This window comes from Procambarus clarkii, chromosome 50, assembly GCF_040958095.1.
Source record: "Procambarus clarkii isolate CNS0578487 chromosome 50, FALCON_Pclarkii_2.0, whole genome shotgun sequence".
Lineage (NCBI taxonomy): Eukaryota > Metazoa > Arthropoda > Malacostraca > Decapoda > Cambaridae > Procambarus > Procambarus clarkii.
The window spans coordinates 35,588,990-35,610,190 of record NC_091199.1 but is presented as its reverse complement, the minus strand read 5'-3'; the positions used below and the strand labels follow the sequence as shown (position 1 = coordinate 35,610,190).

Below are 21,201 nucleotides of genomic sequence, written 5' to 3'. Positions count from 1 at the left end.
ATACCCATCACCACCTACACACACCATACCCATCACCACCTACACACACCATACCCATCACCACCTACACAAACCATACCCATCACCACCTACACACACCATACCCATCACCACCTACACACACCATACCCATCACCACCTACACAAACCATACCCATCACCACCTACATACACCATACCCATCACCACCTACACACACCATACCCATCACCACCTACACACACCATACCCATCACCACCTACACACACCATACCCATCACCACCTACATACACTTTACCCATCACCGTCTACACACACCATACAAATCGAAACTTACACACACCATACCTATTATCACCTACATACGTCATACCCATCACCACCTACACACACCATACCCATCACCACCTACACAAACCATACCCATCACCACCTACACAAACCATACCCATCACCACCTACACACACCATACCCATCACCACCTACATACACCATACCGATCATCACCTACACACACCCTCCCGGGTCACGACCATACCCTCCTTTACTCTCATGTCAATGTAATCATAATAGCACCATACAAATCAGTACCTACACACACGATACCCATCATCACCTACATACACTTTACCCATCACCGTCTACACACACCATACAAATCGAAACTTACACACACCATACCTATTATCACCTACATACGTCATACCCATCACCACCTACACTCACCATACGTATCATCACATACATACACCATACCCTATCACCAAATACACACATAATAAACATCACCACCTACACACACCATACTATCACCATCTACACACATAACACCCATCACCACCTACACACACCATACTCATCACCACCTACACATACCATACCCATCCCCACCTACACGCACCATACCCATCATCACCTACACACACACACGTTACCCATTACCACCTATACACACTCATCATACCCATCTGAACCTACACACACCATACCCATCACCACCTACACACACCATACTCATCACCACCTACACACACCCTCCCGGGTCACCATCATATCCTCCGGTCATTGAAAGCATCTTCACACTATACCTATCACCACCTACACACACCATACCCATCACCAGCTACACACAGTACCCATCACCACCAACACACACAATACATAGTGGCTGACCCTAACCTCCCTTTTCAAGGGTAACATAGGGGCTGACCCCAACCACCCCCTTCAAGGGTAACATAGTGGGAGACCCTAACCATCCCCATTAAGGGGTAGCATAGGGGCTGACCCCAAACAACCCCCCTTCAACGGTAACATAGTGGCTGACCCCAAACCCCCACCCCCCTTCAAGGGTAACATAGGGGCCTACCCCAACCCCCTCCCCCTCTTCAACGGTAGCATAGGGGCCGACCCCAACCAACCCTCCTTCAACGGTAATATAGTGACTGACACCAACCACCCTTTTCAAGGGTAACATAGGGGCAATAGGGACCGACCCCCCTCCCCTTTAAACGGTAGCATAGGGGCCGACCCCAACCAAACCCCCTTCAAGGGAAGCATAGGGGCCGAAGCCCCCCCCCTTCAAGTGTAACATAGGGGCTGACCCCAACCACCCCCTTAGAGGGGTAACATAGGGGCCGACACCAACCACCCCCTTAGAGGGGTAACATAGAGGCCGACACCAACCACCCTTCTTCAAGGGTAGCATTGGGGCTGACCCAAACCACCCCTTTTCAAGGGTAGCATAGGGGCCGACCCCAACCTCCCCCTTCAAGGGTTACAAAGGGGCCGACCCCAACCTCCCCCTTCAAGGGTAACAAAGGGGCCGACCCCAACCACCCTGTTCAAGGGTAACAAATGGGCCAACCCCAACCTCCCCCTTCAAGGGTAACAAAGGGGCCGACCCCAACCACCCCCCTTGAAGGGTAGCATAGGGGCCGACCCCAACCACCCTGTTCAAGGGTAACAAAGGGGCCGACCCCAACCACCCCCCTTTAAGGGTAACAAATGGGCCGACCCCAACCACCCCCTTCAAGGGTAACATAGTCCTGTTCGACCCGTCCCACTTTGCCTCTGTACATCTCTATGTCTCTGTACGTCTCTCTGTCTCTGTACGTCTCTCTGTCTCTGTATGTCTCTCTGTCTCTGTACATCTCTCTGTCTCTGTACGTCTCTCTGTTTCTGTACATGTCTCGTTCTCTGTACATCTCTCTGTCTCTGTACGTCTCTCTGTCTCTGTATGTCTCTCTGTCTCAGTACATCTCTCTGTCTCTGTACGTCTCTCTGTCTCTGTATGTCTCTCTGTCTCTGTACATCTCTCTGTCTCTGTACGTCTCTCTGTTTCTGTACATGTCTCGTTCTCTGTACATCTCTCTGTCTCTGTACGTCTCTCTGTCTCTGTACATCTGTCACTGAACGTCTCTCGTTCTCTGTACATCTCTCTGTCTCTGTACGTCTCTCTGTCTCTGTACATCTCTCTGTCTCTGTACATCTCTATGTCTCTGTACGTCTCTCGTTCTCTGTACATCTCTCTGTCTCTGTACGTCTCTCTGTCTCTGTACATCTGTCACTGAACGTCTCTCGTTCTCTGTACATCTCTCTGTCTCTGTACGTCTCTCTGTCTCTGTACATCTCTCTGTCTCGGTACATCTCTCTGTCTCTGTACATCTCTCTGTCTCTGTACGTCTCTCTGTCTCTGTACATCTCTCTGTCTCGGTACATCTCTCTGTCTCTGTACATCTCTCTGTCTCTGTACGTCTCTCTGTCTCTGTACATCTCTCTGTCTCGGTACATCTCTCTGTCTCTGTACATCTCTCTGTCTCTGTACATCTCTCTGTCTCTGTACGTCTCTGTCTCAATCAATTTCTCATTTTGCATTTATCATTCGGTGTGTCTATCATGGTCTGCCTTTCATACACACACATTCATACACACATTCATTCACACATTCATAAACATTCACACATATTCATACACACCCACTCCCTCTTACTCCCTCAGAAGTAAGGCAAAATAAGCAGGAAGGAGAGTGAAGGTCAGAAGTGAAGTAGCACAGTTTACCTTGTGTACAGCTCACTGACATTCCTCTTGCACTTCTCGTGTTCCTCTTCCATCAAGCGTTTCTCTTCTGTTAATTTATTCTTTTCCTCTTGAATACTTCTGAGTTGCTGTGCCTGTCTGTCTTTATCACTCTGTAGAGCCGTGTTTCCTTCCCGTAACTTACTGGCCTCTTCTTCACTGACGGAGAGTTGCTCTTCAACAAGTCGTTTCTCCTCTTCAGTCTTCCTGATTGTTTCTTCCTTTTCTTCAATTAGAGCAGCGTTTGCTGTTTGAAGGACCCTGACCTGTTCTTCCAGGAGTGAGAGTTGCTCTTGAACAAGTCCTTTCTCTCTTGCTGTGTTATTATTCATCTCTTGCAGCTGTTGTGTCTCTCGCTCTAGCTCAGCGATCCTCGTCAACGCCGTCTTGACCCTCTCCTGGGCTTGGGTCTCCGCAAGCTCCAGCTGTTGGTTCCTCGACTTGACCAGCCTCGAGTCCTCCTCCACTTGTCGGATCTCTTGCTTGACCAGCCTCGAGTCCTCCTCCACTTGTCGGATTTCCTGCTTGACCAGCCTCGAGTCCTCCTCCACTTGACGGATCTGGGACTTTAATTGAATGTTTTCTTCCTGAGCAAGGCGCACTTCGTTCTTAGTCTTCATGTTATCCTCCTTGGCCAGCCTCGAGTCCTCCTCCACTTGACGGATCTGGGACTTTAATTGAATGTTTTCTTCCTGAGCAAGGCGCACTTCGTTCTTAGTCTTCATGTTATCCTCCTTGACCAGCCTCGAGTCCTCCTCCACTTGACGGATCTCCTCCTTGACCAGCCTCGAGTCCTCCTCCACTTGACGGATCTGGGACTTTAATAGAACAATCTCCTCCTGAGCAAGCTGCCCTTCGTTCTTAGTCTTCCTGTTGTCCTCCTCGAGCAAATGATTCGCTGTATTTAGGCGAGTGTTTTCCTCCTCCAGCTTGAGGTTGTCAGCTTGGTGAGCCTTGTTGACACACTCCAGCTGGTCCAGAGTGTCCAGGAGGCGGCGGGTGGCGTTCTCCCTCTCCTTCACACCTGCCAACACATCAAATATTAAATATATACTGCTATATATATTACCACCACCCACAACTACTACTACTAGTATATATCAGATATATACTGCTGACCCTGAAATGCACTCCAGTCCCTGAAATACAGTCAAGAACCTGAAGTACACTCCAGGAGCAGAAGTACATGCCAGGCCCTGACGTACACTTAAGATCCAGAAGTATAATCAATACCCTGAAGTACACTTCAGATCATGAAGTAGACTTCAGGCTCTGAAATACACTCCAGGACCAAAAGTACTCTCCTGTCTTTAAACTACACTCAAGACCCCTGAAATACATTAAAGTCCCTGAAGGACATTCCAGTATCTGAAGTGTACTACAGACCTTCAACTACATTTTAGACCCTGAAGTACACTTCAGACCCTGAAGCACATTTCAAACACTGAAGTTCAATTCAGGATTTGATGTACACTCCAAAACTGAATTCCACTCCAGATCTTGAAGAACACTCATGATCCTGAAAAAAACCTCCAGACCCTAAAGTTCACTACAGACCCTGAAGTTAACTCAAGGACCTGAGGTACACTCTAGACATTGAAATACTCTCCAAGACATGAATTGCACTCATGACCACGAAGAACACTCCAGACACTGAAGTACACTCAAAAACGTGAAGTGTACCATGACCACATCAGACCCTAAAGTACACTCCAGAACTTGAAGTACATTCAAGAATGAAAAATACACTTCAGACCCTGATTTATGAAGAACCTGAGGTGCACTTCTGACTCTTATACACACTGCAGGGCCTGAGGTATACTTTAGACCTTGAAGTACTAATCAGGACTTGAAGCACACTTCATGCCCTGAAGCACATTATAGGACATAAAGTAAACTATAGGCCATGAAGAAGGCTATAGGCACTGAAGTACACTCCAGAAAGTGAAGTACACTCCAGGCCCTGAAGTACAGTCCAGGTCCTACAGAACACCCCAATCCCGAAAGACATTACAGACCATGAAGTACTTTCCAGACCCTGAAAAACACTCCAGACCCTGAAATACACATAATGATGAGAAGTACACATCAAACCCTGAAGTACATTTCAGGCCCTGATATATATTCAAGACTCTAAAGTAAACGACAAGCCATGAAGTACACTCCAGGACGAAATGTACACTCCAGGCATTGCAATACACTCCAGATCCTGAGGTACACTACCCAGCAAATACTTTATGTTGCCAGAATGTGCCTGGGAATTTTTTGAGAGCTGGGGCAAAGTTAGTTTTTAAGTAATCAATACGTTTTTGTGTCCAGTCATAAATTGTTTGTCATAATTTACTACACAACGTTGGGTAACAAAAAATTGAGGCCTCGTGGCAACCTTAATTACTGCATAAAAGTAGTTTCTATTATTTATGATATATAAATATAGAAACTATAAATATACAAAATATTAGTTGAAATAAAACAGGAGCATAATAAAGGCGAGTTCACCTTTGTATTTATTTCTTAGATGGCAGTTTTGGTAGATGGTTGTGGTTGGTGGCAGTGTTGGTAGATGGTAGTGTTTGGTGGCAGTGTTGGTAGATGGTTGTGGTTGGTGGTAGTGTTGGTAGATGATACCTGGTTGATACATGGTTGATGGGGTTCTGGGAGTTCTTCTACTCCCCAAGCCCGGCCCGTGGCCAGGCTTGACTTGTGAGAGTTTGGTCCACTAGGCTGTTGCTTGGAGCCGCCCGCAGGCCCACATACCCACCACAGCCCAGTTGGTCCGGCACTCCTTGTAGGAATAAATCTAGTTTCCTCCTGAAGATGTCCACGGTTGTTCCGTCAATATTTCTTATGCTTGCTGGAAGGACGTTGAACAACCGCGGACCTCTGATGTTTATACAGTGTTCTCTGATTGTGCATATGGCACCTCTGCTCTTCACTGGTTATATTTTGCATTTTCTTCCATATCGTTCACTCCAGTACGTGGTTATTTTACTGTGTAGATTTGGTACTTGGCCCTCCAGTATCTTCCAGTTGTATATTATTTGATATCTCTCTCGTCTTCTTTCTAGTGAGTACATTTGGAGGGCTTTGAGACGATCCCAATAATTTAGGTGCTTTATTGCGTCTATGCGTGCCGTATATGTTCTCTGTATTCCCTCTATTTCAGCAATCTCTCCTGCTCTGAAGGGGGAAGTGAGTACTGAGCAGTACTCAAGACGGGAAAACACAAGTGACTTGAAGAGTACAACCATTGTGATTGGATCCCTGGATTTGAAAGTTCTCGTAATCCATCCTTTCATTTTTCTGGCTGTCGCAATATTTGCTTGGTTATGCTCCTTAAACGTTAGGTCGTCAGACATTATTATTCCCAAATCCTTTACATGCTGTTTTCCTACTATGGGTACATTTGATTGTGTTTTGTTTAAGGTCCTCATATTTACCGTACCTGAGTACTTGGAATTTACCACTGTTAAACATCATGTTATTTTCTGATGCCCAGTCGAAAACTTTATTAATATCAGCTTGAAGTTTTTCAATGTCTTCAGCCGAGATAATTTTCATACTGATTTTTGTGTCATCTGCATAGGATGATACGAAGCTGTGACTTGTATTTTTGTCTATATCTGATATGAGAATAAGGAAAAGCAGCGGTGCAAGGACTGTACCCTGAGGTACAGAGCTTTTAACTGTACTTGGACTAGATTTTATATGGGTGACCGTTACTCGCTGAGTCCTGTTTGACAGAAAACTGAGTATCCAGCGTCCTACTTTACCGCTTATTCCCATTGACTTCATTTTGTGTGCTATCACGCCATGGTCACATTTATCGAAAGCCTTAGCGAAGTCCGTGTATATCACATCAGCATTCTGTTTTTCTTCTAATGCCTCAGTGACTTTGTCGTAGTGCTCAAGTAGCTGTGAGAGGCACGATCTTTCCGCTCGAAATCCATGTTGGTCTGGGTTGTGAGGGTCATTGGTCTCCATGAAATTGGTGACCTGACTCCTAATCACTCTCTCAAATACTTTTATGATGTGCGATGTTAGTGCAACTGGTCTATAATTCTTTGCCAATGCTTTGCTCCCTCCCTTGTGTAGAGGGGCTATGTCTGATACTTTAAATGCATCTGGTATCTCCCCCGTGTCGAAGCTCTTCATTTACACTATACTGAGTGCCTGTGCTACCGGCACTTTGCATTTCTTTACAAATATTCAAATATTGAATTCCATGAGTCTGGACCTGGGGCCGAGTGCATGGGCATGTTTTCAATTTCTCTTTCAAAATTTAGTGCGCTCGTGTTGATATCAGTTATATTTACAGGGGTTTGAATATCCCGCATAAAGAAATTGTCTGGATCTTCCACTTTCATGTTGTTTATCGGAGTGCTAAACGTGTCCTCATACTGCTTTTTTAGGATTTCACTAATTTCTTTGTCATCCTCCGTGTATGAACCTTCACTTGTACGAATAGATCCAATACTGGCAGTGGTTTTTGCTTTTGATTTCGCATATGTGAAGAAATATTTAGGATTTTTTATTATTTCCTGAATTGCTTTCTGTTCTAACTGCCTTTCTTCAGTTTCATATGAGTGTTTCAATTTCCGCTCGATTTCTTCAATCTCCCTATTTAAATTATTCCTTCTTTGACGGGAAATTCGTGTCTGCATAAGCAGTTCCGTTATTTTTTCCTGCGTTTATAGTGTCGTCTGCGTTCTCTTTCTACGATGGATCTCTTTCTGGCTTTCCTCAAAGGAACATGTTTCAGACAGACTTGATACGCTTCCGAAGTCAGTTTTTCTATTCCTTCTGTAGGACTTATATTACTTAGAACAGTTTCCCATGGAATGTTTGTAAGTTCCCTGTTTATTATCTCCCAGTCTATCCTTTTACTATTAAAATTGAATTTACTGAATAGCCCCTCTCGCTTTATCAACGTTTTAGGTCTATTCTGATTATTAATGGTCGTTTGCACTTCAATGAGCTTGTGATCTGAGTATGTGGTATCTGATACCGTAATGTCTCTGATAATGTCTTCATTGTTCGTAAAGACCAGATCTAGAATATTTTCATTTCTCGTTGGCTCCGATATCTGCTGATTGAGTGAAAATTTGTCACAGAATCTAAGTAGTTCTCTAATCTGTGGTTGGTTAGGTCCTGATAGATTTCCTGGTATAATATTATTGTTTGCTATTTTCCACCTGAGACTAGGCAAGTTGAAGTCACCTAGGAAGATAATATCAGGTATCAGGTTCTCCAAATTATCAAGGCTATTCTCTATTTTGTTTATCTGTTCTGTGAATTCCTCAGCCGTTGCATCTGGCGGTTTGTAAATTAGAATAATCACTAAATTTATTTTCTCTATTTTTAATCCCAGTACCTCTACCACCTCATTTGTAACGTTTAGGAGCTCAGAGCATACAAGGTCTTCCCTAATATACGGACCCACTCCTCCATGTGACCTAATTTTCCTATCACACCTGTATAGGTTATATCCTGGAATCCAGATCTCACTGTCCAACAATTCACAACCATCTACCAACACTGCCTCAACCACAACCATCTTTCACACTTTCACGTCTTTCACACTTTCACGTGAAAGGCACGGAACGCTACATAAAGAGTGGCGGAGTGGCATGGGTTTCTGTGAAAGCTCCAAATACTGCATTTGACTCCGTGAGGAGGCCATTTATGAACTGTACTTTGTTGTTTGTTCGTGTTTTCAGTCCTTGTATGTTGGCAAAGATGAATGAAGTTACTCTATTTGTGATAGTTTGAATGGGAGACTTTCTCGGCAAGCCCATTATGCGTGGACATAATGAGTTTGTTCTGACCAGTACTGATTGTTGTAGGGCAGTTGCCTGTCGTAGTTGTAGTTCCCTTTCGGTGTGTAATTGTATCTGTAATTCTGGAATGCAAGTGGATCTGGCATTCAGTTCCATACACTCTCCATGCTCCTCCTTTTGAATTCTCTTTCGGTCTGGTATAAAAAATTCATAGAGTTTCCTCCAAATTCATTATCCTGCTTGCCACTCTTTATGTAGCGTTCCGTGCCTTTCACGTGAAAGTGTGAAAGACGTGAAAGTGTGAAAGATGGTCGTGGTTGAGGCAGTGTTAGTAGATGGTTGTGGTTGGTGGCAGTGTTGGTAGATGGTAGTGTTTGGTGGCAGTGTTGGTAGATGGTTGTGGTTGGTGGTAGTGTTGGTAGATGGTTGTGGTTGGTGGCAGTGTTGGTAGATGGTTGTGGTTAGTGGTAGTGTTGGCAGACGGTTGTGGTTGAGACAGTGTTGGTAGATGGTTGTGGTTGGTGGCAGTGTTGGTAGATGGTAGTGTATCGTGGCATTGTTGGTAGATGGTTGTGGTTGGTGGCAGTGTTGGTAGATGGTAGTGTATCGTGGCATTGTTGGTAGATGGTTGTGGTTGGTGGCAGTGTTGGTAGATGGTTGTGGTTGGTGGTAGTGCTGGTAGATGGTTGTGGTTAGTGGAAGTGTTGGTAGATGGTAGTGTATCGTGGCATTGTTGGTAGATGGTTGTGGTTGGTGGCAGTGTTGGTAGATGGTTGTGGTTGGTGGTAGTGTTGGTAGATGGTTGTGGTTGGTGGAAGTGTTGGTAGATGGTAGTGTAAGGTTGCAGTGTTGGTAGATGGTTGTGGTTGGTGGCAGTGTTGGTAGATGGTGGTGGTTGGTGGCAGTATTGGAAGATTCCAGGAAACAATTTTAGGTTGCCACAACGTTCCAGGAAAGTGTTTGAAAGCAGCAGCAACATTTGTTCTCACATTTTAGATATGTTATTGTGTAGAATCGTAAATAGGTTTCCACAACTTACTGCACAACGTTGGTTAAACAAAATTTGAGACCTTGTGGCAACCTTAGATCAATATAAATAAAAATGGAAATGTTCGATTGTTCCAAATCGCTAATCTCCGAAATTCTACGCTGATTGCTTTGATATTTTGACACAACGTTCCATTCGCCTCCAAGCAGGTTTTTATATACATACTGTATACATGTAACGTCTGTTACGGGAAAAAAACATGATTTATTTGAAAAACTGTGTTTTTTCATGTAATGGAAATCTTTGAAACCTCTTTACCGATTGCTTTGAAATTTTGACACATTGTTCCATTCGAATATGCGCGTGTTTTTTATACATCTACAATATAGATGCCACACCTGTGACAGGTAAAAACGTTTTTTTTCAACAGTGCCATGTGCACATAATAGCAACACACTCTATACTAAATATGTTACGATTCCATTTTAATGTTTCCGATTGCATTGATAAATTTATTTTCATAGATTTCGATTTATTTTCATTTTGATTTAATTATTTTGAGGGACATTGCATTGGAATTGAGCTGTGTTGTTTACCATACCGTTCATTTCATGAATATAAGTATAGATGCCACACCTGTGACAGGTAAAAACATGCTTTTTTGAAAAACAGTGCCATCTGTTGCATGTAAGAGCAACACATGCTATACTAAATATATTATGATTCCATTTCAATGTTTCAGATAACACTGATTAATTTAATTTTCATAGATTTCGATTTATTGTCATTTTGATTTAATTATTTTGGGTGACACTGCGTTGTAATTGAGCCATCCTGTTTATTTGGTGAGTATAGTTTATTTTGTTATTTTAAAAAAATTTCATTTCGTTTTTTAACTGTTTTTCTTACATTTCAGTGATAGGAACATCAGATCATTTGATGTTCTCAATTTTCTGATAGGAACATCAGATCATATGGGAATGCACCAAACGAGGAAGTGGGAAATGGTGGGGAGGATGAGGGGACGGGAGTGGGGGATGGTGAGGAGGACGAGGGGGCGGGGGAGGGAATAATGGTGGGGAGGACAAGGGGGCGGGGGAAGTTGGGGATATTTGGGACAAGGGGATGGGTGAATGGAGAATGGTGTGTAGGACACGGGGACAGGGAAGTGGGGGATAGTGGGGAGGTCGAGGGGACAGGGAGGGGGGAATGATAGGGAGGACGAGGGGCTCTGAAGAGTGGGAAATGGTTAAGAGGACGATGGGACGGTGGAGGGGGAGGGGAATGCTGGGGTGGACTGGGAGACAGGAGAAGGTTGCTGTGGCTCAGTAACGCACATGCGTTGCTGAGCCACAGCAACGCGTGTCGGGGTACAGATAGTTTTGAAAAAAGTAGTTTTCTTGACTGATGTTATATATAAAAATAAAGAAATAAAAAAAATATATATTCTACATTCAGTAAAAATAAAACAGGAGCATAATAAAGGTGGTTTCAACAATTTGTATTCATTATTTTTAACTAATGGAGAATCCATTGTGGTGTTGGTGGTTGTTCTTGGTGGGTTGTGGTTGAAGGCAGTGGTGGTTGGTTGCTGTGGTTGGTGGTGATGGTCGTAGTTGGTGGTAGTGATTGATGGTGTTTGTGGTTGTGTTGTGCATGGTAGTGTGATGCAGTTGTTATGGTATACTGGTGGTGCGGTGGTGGTGTGGTGTGGTAGTGTGGTGTGGTAGTATGATGGCATTGTGCAGTAATTTCACGGTGGTAGATGTGGTGGGGTACAAGTTGTGGCGGTGATGGAAGTGTGTTAAGGTAGTATTGTGTGGTGATGTGGTAATGGTGATGGAAGTGTGGTGGGGTGGTGTGGTAATTGTGGTGTGGTGGTGTGGCATGGTAATGATAGTATGGTAGTGGTAGTGTGGTAATATGGTGTGGTGGTGTAGTGAGGTGGGGTAGTGTGGTGATGTGGTGTGGTGGCATGGTGTGGTAGTGTGGTGTGTTAGTGTCGTGTAGTAATGTGCTGTGGTAGTGTGGTAATATAGTGCGGTAGTGGGGTGTAGTAGTGTAGTGAGGTAGTGTTGTGAGGCAGTGTGATGTGTTAGTGTGGTGTGGTTGTATGTTTGTGTGATAATATGGTGTTATGGAGTAGTGTGGTGGGGTGGTGTGATAGGATGGTGTGGTAATCGTGGTGTGGGGTGTTGTGTAGTGTGGAGTATGTGGTGTTGGTGTAATGTGGTAGTGGTGGTGTATACTCATCTAGTTGTACTCACCTAGTTGTGCTTGCGGGGGTTGAGGTCTGGCTCTTTAGTCCCGCCTCTCAACCGTCAATCAACAGGTGTACAGGTTCCTGAGCCTATTGGGCTCTATCATATCTACACTTGAAACTGTGTATAGAGTCAGCCTCCACCACATTGCTTCCTAATGCATTCCATTTGTCAACTACTCTGACACTAAAAAAGTTCTTTCTAATATCTCTGTGGCTCATTTGGGCAATCAGTTTCCACCTGTGTCCCCTAGTGCGTGTGCCCATTGTGTTAAATAGCCTGTCTTTATCAACCCTGTCAATTCCCTTGAGAATATTGAATTCCCTTGTATTCACCTAGTTGTGCTTGCGGGGGTTGAGTTCTCTTTCGGCCCGCCTCTCAATTGTCAATCAATAAATTTTTACAAACTACTATTTTTTCACGCAAACACAAACACACACACACACTCTGTACTCGGTCCTATCTTGTTTCTGATATATGTAAATGATCTCCCGGAGGGTATCGATTCATTTCTCTCAATGTTTGCGGACGATGCTAAAATTATGAGAAGGATTAAAACAGAAGAGGACTGTTTGAGGCTTCAAGAAGACCTAGACAAGCTGAAGGAATGGTCGAACAAATGGTTGTTAGAGTTTAACCCAACCAAATGTAATGTAATGAAGATAGGTGTAGGGAGCAGGAGGCCAGATACAAGGTATCATCTGGGAGAGGAAATTCTTCAAGAGTCAGAGAAGGAAAAAGACTTGGGGGTTGATATCACGCCAGACCTGTCTCCTGCAGCACATATCAAGCGGATAACATCAGCGGCATATGCCAGGCTGGCCAACATACGAACGGCATTCAGAAACTTGTGTAAAGAATCATTCAGAACTTTGTATACCACATATGTCAGGCCAATCCTGGAGTATGCAGCCCCAGCATGGAGTCCATATCTAGTCAAGGATAAGACTAAACCGGAAAAGGTTCAAAGGTTTGCCACCAGACTAGTACCCGAGCTGAGAGGTATGAACTACGATGAGAGACTACGGGAATTAAACCTCACTTCGCTGGAAGACAGAAGAGTTAGGGGGGACATGATCACCACATTCAAGATTCTGAAGGGAATTGATAGGGTAGATAAAGACAGTCTATTTAACACAAGGGCAACACGCACAAGGGGACACAGGTGGAAACTGAGTGCCCAAATGAGCCACAGAGATATTAGAAAGAACTTTTTTAGTGTCAGAGTGGTTGACAAATGGAATGCATTAGGGGGTGATGTGGTGGAGGCTGACTCCATACACAGTTTCAAATGTAGATATGACAGAGCTCGATAGGCTCAGGAATCTGTACACCTGTTGATTGACGGTTGAGAGGCGGGACCAAAGAGCTAGAGCTCAACCCCCACAAACACAACTAGGTGAGTACACACACACACACACACACACACACACACACACACACACACACACACACACACACACACACACACACACACACACACACACACACACACACACACACACATACACACACACACACACACACACACAGGCTTACTAATGAATTTGGCAGGAATAAGGGAAGCTTGGCAGGGGAAGGGGGAGTAGTAGTAGGTAGAGTAGCGGGTGTAGGAGGGGTGGGGGTCAGCCAGGAAGAGGGCCACCAGCATGACCCTGAACTGAGAAAGACGACAATCATAATCCATGGATTGCTTGAAGCCAGGGCACCATCAAGGCAGGAAAGGATGGAGATTGAGGATTTGGAGCTACAGGGGATCTTGAGAGACATGAGAGCCCAGATGGCAGGGAATGAGGTGCAAGTTCAACGACGCATTGGACCATACAACTGTAACAGGAAACGACCTGTCCTGGTACAGTTCACTAACGAAGAGGCAGTGGATTACATACTGCATCACAAACACTTACTCAGAGGTAGCGAAAATTAGTACAACGTATATATTGACAAATTCATGTCGAAGGAGGAACAGATTGCCCACAGAGCAAGCAAACAACAATACAACTCTTCCCATTTGAGAGTAGCTACACACCCCAGTGCTAATCCACCCCATGCTAACCAGCTCACACCTGCTTCTCAGGTCACCCCTTCCCCAAATCAGCCGCCCCCTGCTTATCTCCCCAACACATCCCTTGACCCCTCTGACCCCACTGCAGTCAAATTCATCCAACATTCGAAGGACCCCCTCATCACCTCAACCCCCAAAACCCGTCCAGCCCTCATCCCCTCAACCCCCAAAACCCACCCAGCCCTCATCCCCCTCAACCCCCAAAACCCACCCAGCCCTCATCCCCTCAACCCCAAGAACCCACCCAACCCTCATCCCCTCAACACCCAAAGCCTACCCAGCCCTCACCCCTCCTCATCCCCCCTCCTTCCATGTGACCCCCCACCCTTGCGAGGGGGGTGGGAGGTTCCCTCCACCCCCTCTATCCTTCCCTTTCCCAACCTCTCAACCTCTATCTGACTCCCAACCTTACGCTATCTCCCAACCCCTCTATGGCCTCCCTAATCTTCAGACCCAGTATGCCCTTCCTACTCCAGACCTACCTACCCAGGCCCTACCCCAGACCCTCCTACCTACCTTCCTAGAAGCCCAGTCCTCAGTAGCCCCCCAAGCACCCCTCCTGACCTCTTTCACCCCCCATACACCCCCCGGACCCCCCCAGACACCCCCCGGATCCCCCCGGACATCCCCCGTTTCCTCCCCGCCCCCAGTCATCCCCCAGACACCCCCCAGATCCCCCAGACCCCCCTGCCCCCAGTCACCCCCCAGACACCCCCCAGATCCCCCAGACCCCCAGAGAAAGGGAGAACTCTGGTACAAGAGTTTCCATGAAGAATCTCAAGGTTTGGTACACCAATGCTGATGGGGTATCTAATAAAGCAGAAGAGATAAAAGAAAGAGTGAGTGAAGCAGATCCTGACATAGTTGCAATTGTGGAAACTAAAATTAATGACATGATCTCAGATGCAATCTTTCCTGAAGGGTACCAAGTGATACGAAAAGAGAGGACACAGAGACAGGGAGGGGGAGTAGCACTCCTAATAAAGCGGAAATGGAAGTTTGAAGACCTGGGAAATCGAGTTACCAATGAGTGCACAAGCTTCATACATGGAACTCTGACAGTAGATGGGAGGAAGATTGTGATCTTGGTAATCTACAATCCCCTACCAAACAGTAGAAGACCCAGGCAGGAGTATGATGACAACAACAAAGCATGTATAGATGAACTGCAGAAGGCAGCAACACTAGCCCACAGAATGAGAGCGAAGCTGCTGATCATGGGGGACCTAAATCATAGAGAGATAAATTGGGAATCAAGGAATCCCCATGGAGGGGACGAAACGTGGGGAGCAAAATTAGTAGATGTTCTAGACAGGAATTTTCTGACACAACATGTAAAGGAAGACACAAGGGAAAGAGGAGGAGATGCACCGAGCCTATTAGACCTCATTTTCACCCAGAACGTAGAAGATATCGAGAATTTAGAGCATGAAATACCTCTAGGGGCCAGTGACCATTGTGTCCTAGTCTTTGACTACATGATGGAATTCAAACTTATGACCATGGGACAAGAGATCTGGGAAAGGAGAGCTGACTACAGGAAAGGGGACTATATGAGGATAAGGGACTATCTGGGTGAAGTGCAGTGGGAGGAAGAAATTAGAGGAAAAACAGTCCAAGATATGATGTACCTAGTCATACAGAAATGCCAGGAGGCCGAAGAGAGATTTATACCAACGGTAAAGGGAAAAAATAAGAAGGAATATAATAACCCATGGTTTAATAGACAGTGTCAGGAAGCAAAAATGGCCAGCAGGCAGGAGTGGAGGAAGTACAGAAGACAAAGAACAGAGGACAACAGGATCAGATACAACAGAGCTAGGAACGATTACATTAACATAAGACGAACATCGGAAAGGGACTATGAGAACGATATTGCAATCAAAGCGAAAAAACAACCTAAGTTACTACACAGTCATATAAGAAGCAAAATGTCGGTGAACGACCAAGTGACAAGACTAAGGAAGACAGAGGGGGCATATACTGAAAGTGACAAGGAAATCTGCGAGGCACTGAATGCCAGTTTCCATGGAGTGTTCACTACCGAGCCTGAGCAGCTCCCATTTTTGGAAGGGGTTACCCTAGATGAAAGACTATCAGATATAGAGGTGACAGCAGAGGAGGTAATGAAACAGTTGACAACTCTAGATGCAACTAAAGCAGTTGGACCAGACAAAGTATCACCGTTGATACTAAAAGAAGCAGCACAGGCCCTCAGCGTGCCTCTGGCAATGATCTTTAATGAGTCACTTATGTCAGGAGAATTGCCCAGTTGCTGGAAGAAGGCAAATGTCGTGCCGATCTTCAAGAAAGGTGATAGGGAGGAGGCACTTAAGTATAGACCTGTATAACTGACAAGCATCCCCTGTAAAATACTGGAAAGAATGATTAGGCTAAGACTGGTTGCACACCTGGAGAACATTAGGTTTGTGAACAAACATCAACATGGGTTCTGGACAGGGAAATCGTGCCTAACAAACCTTCTGGAATTCTATGATAAAATAACGAGGATAAGACAGGACAGAGATGGTTGGGCAGACTGCATATTTCTAGACTGCCAAAAAGCCTTTGATACAGTACCGCACATGAGACTGCTGTTCAAGCTCGAGAGGCAGGCGGGGGTGGGGGGAAAGGTCCTAGCATGGATAAGGAACTACCTAACAGGAAGGAGCCAAAGAGTTACGGTAAGGGGCGAGAAGTCGGACTGGCGAACAGTAACAAGTGGAGTACCACAAGGATCGGTGCTGGGACCAATTCTATTTCTTGTATATGTTAACGACATGTTTACAGGCGTAGAGTGCTACATGTTGTTGTTTGCGGATGACGCAAAGTTGACGAGAAGAGTTGTGACAGATGAGGATTGCAGGATCCTCCAAGAGGACCTGAACAGGTTGCAGAGATGGTCAGAGAAATGGCTACTGGAATTCAATACGAGCAAATGTAAAGTTATGGAAATGGGACTAGGAGATAGGAGACCAAAGGGACAGTACACAATGAAGGGGAACAGCCTACCTGTAACAACGCGTGAAAGAGACCTGGGGGTGGACGTAACACCTAATCTATCTCCTGAGGCACATATAAATAGGATAACGACAGCAGCGTACTCTACACTGGCAAAAGTTAGAACATCATTCAGAAACCTAAGTAAGGAGGCATTTAGGGCGCTTTACACTGCCTACATAAGGCCAGTCTTAGAGTATGCCGCCTCATCATGGAGTCCCCATCTGAAGAAGCATATATTGAAACTGGAAAAGGTTCAGAGGTTTGCAACGAGACTCGTCCCAGAGCTACAAGGGATGGGGTATGAGGAGCGCCTGAGGGAACTGTGCCTTACGACACTAGAAAGAAGAAGGGAGAGGGGGGACATGATAGGAACGTATAAGATACTCAGAGAGATTGACAGAGTGGACATAGACGAAATGTTCACACAGAATAGTAACAGAACGAGGGGACATGGATGGAAGCTTGAAACTCAGATGAGTCACAGAGATGTTACGAAGTTTTCTTTTAGCATGAGAGTAGTGGGAAAATGGAATGTACTTCAGGAACAGGTTGTGGAAGCAAATACTATTCATAATTTTAAAACCAGGTATGATAGGGAAATGGGACAGGAGTCATTGCTGTAAACAACCGATGCTCGAAAGGCGGGATCCAAGAGTCAATGCTCGATCCTGCAGACACAACTAGGTGAGTACAACTAGGTGAGTACACACATACACACACACAAACACACACACACTGACACACACACACACACACACACACACACACACACACACACACACACACACACCAGGAAGCAGCCCATAGCAGCTGTCTAGCTCCCAGGTACCTATTTACTGCTATTTAACAGGAGCATCAGACTGAAGGAAACTCTGCCCATTTGTTTTTTCAGCCGGCGCCGGTGATCGAACCCCGGTCCCCGGTCCACGAGTCTAGAGTGCTGTCCACTCAGCCACCAGCTGCCAGTGTGGGTGGTGGTGGTGCGGTGTAGTATGGTAATGGTAATGTGTACTCACCTATTTGTGCTTCCGGGATTGAGCTCTGGCTCTTTGGTCCCGCCTCTCAACTGTCAATCAACTGGTGTACAGGGTCCTGAGCTTACTGGGCTCTATCATATCTACACTTGAAACTGTGTATGGAGTCTGCCTCCACCACATCACTTCCTAATGCATTCCATTTGTCAACCACTCTGACACTAAAAAAGTTCTTTCAAATATCTCTGTAGTTCACTTGGGCACTGAATTTCCACCTGTGTCCCCTAGTGCATGTGCCCCTTGTGTTAAATAGCATGTCCTTATCTACCCTATCAATTCCTTTGATAATATTGTACGTGGTGATCATGTCCCCCCCTAACTTTTCTGTTTTCCATCGACGAGAGGTTTAACTCAGTCTCTCCTCGTAGCTCATACCTCTCAGCTCGGGAACTAGTCTGGTGGCAAATCTTTGAACATTCTCCAGTTTAGTCTTATGCTTGACTAGATATGGACTCCATGCTGGACCTGCATACTTTAGAATTGGTCTGACATATGTGGAATACAAAGTTCTGACTGATTCCTTACACAAGTTTCTAAATGCCGTTCTTATGTTGGCCAACCTGGCATGTGCCGCTGATGTTATACTCTTGATATGGGCTTCAGGGGACAGGTCTGGTGTGATATCAATCCCCAAGTCTTTCTCCCTCTCTGACTCTTGAAGAATTTCATCTCCCAAGTGAGACCTTGTAACTGGTCTCCTGCTCCCTACACCTATCTTCATTACATTACATTTAGTTGGGTTAAACTCTAACAACCACTTGTTCACCAATTCCTTCAGTTTGTCTAGGTCTTCTTGAAGCCTCAAGCAGTCCTCCTCTGACTTAATCCTTCTCATAATTTTGATATCGTCAGGAAATATTGAGAGGAATAAGTCTATACCCTCTGGGAGATCATTTACGTATATCAGAAACAGGAAAGGACCGAGTACAGAGCCCTATGGGACTCCACTGGTGAATTCACGTCAATCTGAAGTCTCACCACTCACTGTAACTTTCTGCTTCCTATTGCTTAGGTACTCGCTTATGCACTGGATCACCTTACCAGTCACTCCTACCTTTATCTCCAGCTTATGCACCAGCCTCTTATGGGGTACTGTCTAAGGCTTTCCAATAGTCCAAGAAAATGTAGTCCACCCAACCTTCTCTTTCTTGCTTAATCTTTGTCACCTGGTTGTAGAACTCTATTAAGCCTGTAAGGCAAGATTTACCCTCCCTGAACTCATGTGGGCAATTTGTCACTAAGTCCCTTCACTCCAGATGTTTTACTAGGTTTTTCCCGCAATCTTCTCCATCACCTTGCATGGTATAGAAGTCAAGGACACTAGCCTGTAGTTCAGTGCCTCTTGTCTGTCACCCTTTTTGTATATTTGGACCACATTAGCAATCTTCCATATTTCTGATAGGTCTCCTGTGACTTACTATACACTATGAAGAGTGGCAAGCAGAGTGCCTCTGCACACTCTTTCAATACCCATGGTAAAATCCCGTCGGGACCAACGGCTTTTCTCACATCCAGATCCAACAGGTGTCTCTTGACCTCATCTCTCATAATTTCGAACCCTTCCAAGGCCACCTGGTTTACTGCCACCTCTTCTAGCACAGTGACCTCACCTTGTTCTATTGTGAAGACCTCGAACCTCTTGTTGAGTTCTTCACACACCTCTTTGTCATTATCTGTATACCTGTCATCGCCTGTTCTAAGTTTCATTACCTGTTCTTTCACTGTTGTTTTCCTCCTGATGTGACTATGGAGTAGCTTTGGTTCGGTCTTGGCTTTGCTTGCTATATCATTTTCGTAATTTTTCTATACTTCTCTTCTCACACTAACATACTCATACCTGGTTCTCTGGTAGCTCTCTCTGCTTTTTGGTGTTCTGTTATTTCGGAAGTTCCTCCACGCCCTATTGTTCAGTTCCTTTGCTTCCATACATGCCCTGTTAAACCATGGATTCTTCTTTTGCTTCTCGTATTTTTTCTTTTTGGGCCTGGATGAACCTGTTTACTGCCTCCTGAAACTTTAGGGTGACATAGTCCATCATGTCTTGTACAGACATAGCTCTGAGGTCTGTGTCCCATGGTATATTCCTTAGGAAACGTCTCATCTCCTCATAATTTCCCTTTCGGTATGCCAGCCTTTTGTTTCCTAGTTCTATTCGGGGAGAGATAAATCCTAGCTCTACCAGGTACTCAAAGATCAATACTCAGTGATCACTCATTCCCAAGGGTGCTTCCAACCTAACTTTCCTTATATCCCACTCATTAAGGGTAAATATTAGATCAAGCATAACTGGTTCATCTTCCCCTCTCATTCTTATTGGTCCCTTGATGTGATGGCTTAAAAAGCTTCTTGTTGCCACATCCAACAGCTTATCTTCCCATGTATCTTGTCCGCCTTGTGGGTCTCTGTTCTCCCAATCTATGTTCCCGTGGTTCAAGTCTTCCATGATTAGTAGTCTAGATCCTTTCCTGCTAGCGACAGAAGCTGCTCTCTCTATTATGTTAATGGTGGCCATGTTGTTTCTATCATATACCTGTCTGGGTCTTCTGTCATTTGGTGGTGGGTTATATATGACTACGAATATAATTTTTTTTGTCCTACAGTTGCTATGATGCCTGTTTTGTAGTCACTGAAACCTTCACAGCCCTGCATAACCATCTCTTCAAACCCCAGTCTTTTCTTACCATCAAAGCTACACCACCGCGTCCTCTTCCTTCTCTCTCTTTCCTCACAACACAGTAGTCCTGTGGGAACACTGCATTTGTTATGGTTTTCGTTAGCTTTGCTTCTGTGAATGCTATTACGTCTGGGTTCTCTTCAAGTACCCATTCTCCAAGTTCAGTTGCTTTATTTGAATTCCATCTATGTTAGTGTACATTACCTTGAGGCTCACTTTCTTCTGTCTCTTCTGATATCGCCTCCTTGGTGAGCGTTCTGCTGATGGGGAAGCTGTTCCATGGGTGTGAGGATTTGTGAGGTGGATAACAGCGTCTCAGAGGATACTGGGGTGAGGGGT

The 21,201-nt window shown here is 45.1% G+C and overlaps 1 protein-coding gene across 1 annotated transcript in view; it reads right to left on the bottom strand.

The window, feature by feature from the left end:
- LOC138351747 (angiopoietin-4-like) overlaps positions 1-21,201 on the bottom strand; it is a 283,693-nt gene that overhangs the window by 222,586 nt on the left and 39,906 nt on the right. Inside the window, exon 3 of the mRNA XM_069303775.1 lies at positions 3,040-4,081. Coding sequence (XP_069159876.1) covers positions 3,040-4,081 — 1,042 coding nt within the window. The remainder of the gene's footprint in view (positions 1-3,039; positions 4,082-21,201) is intronic.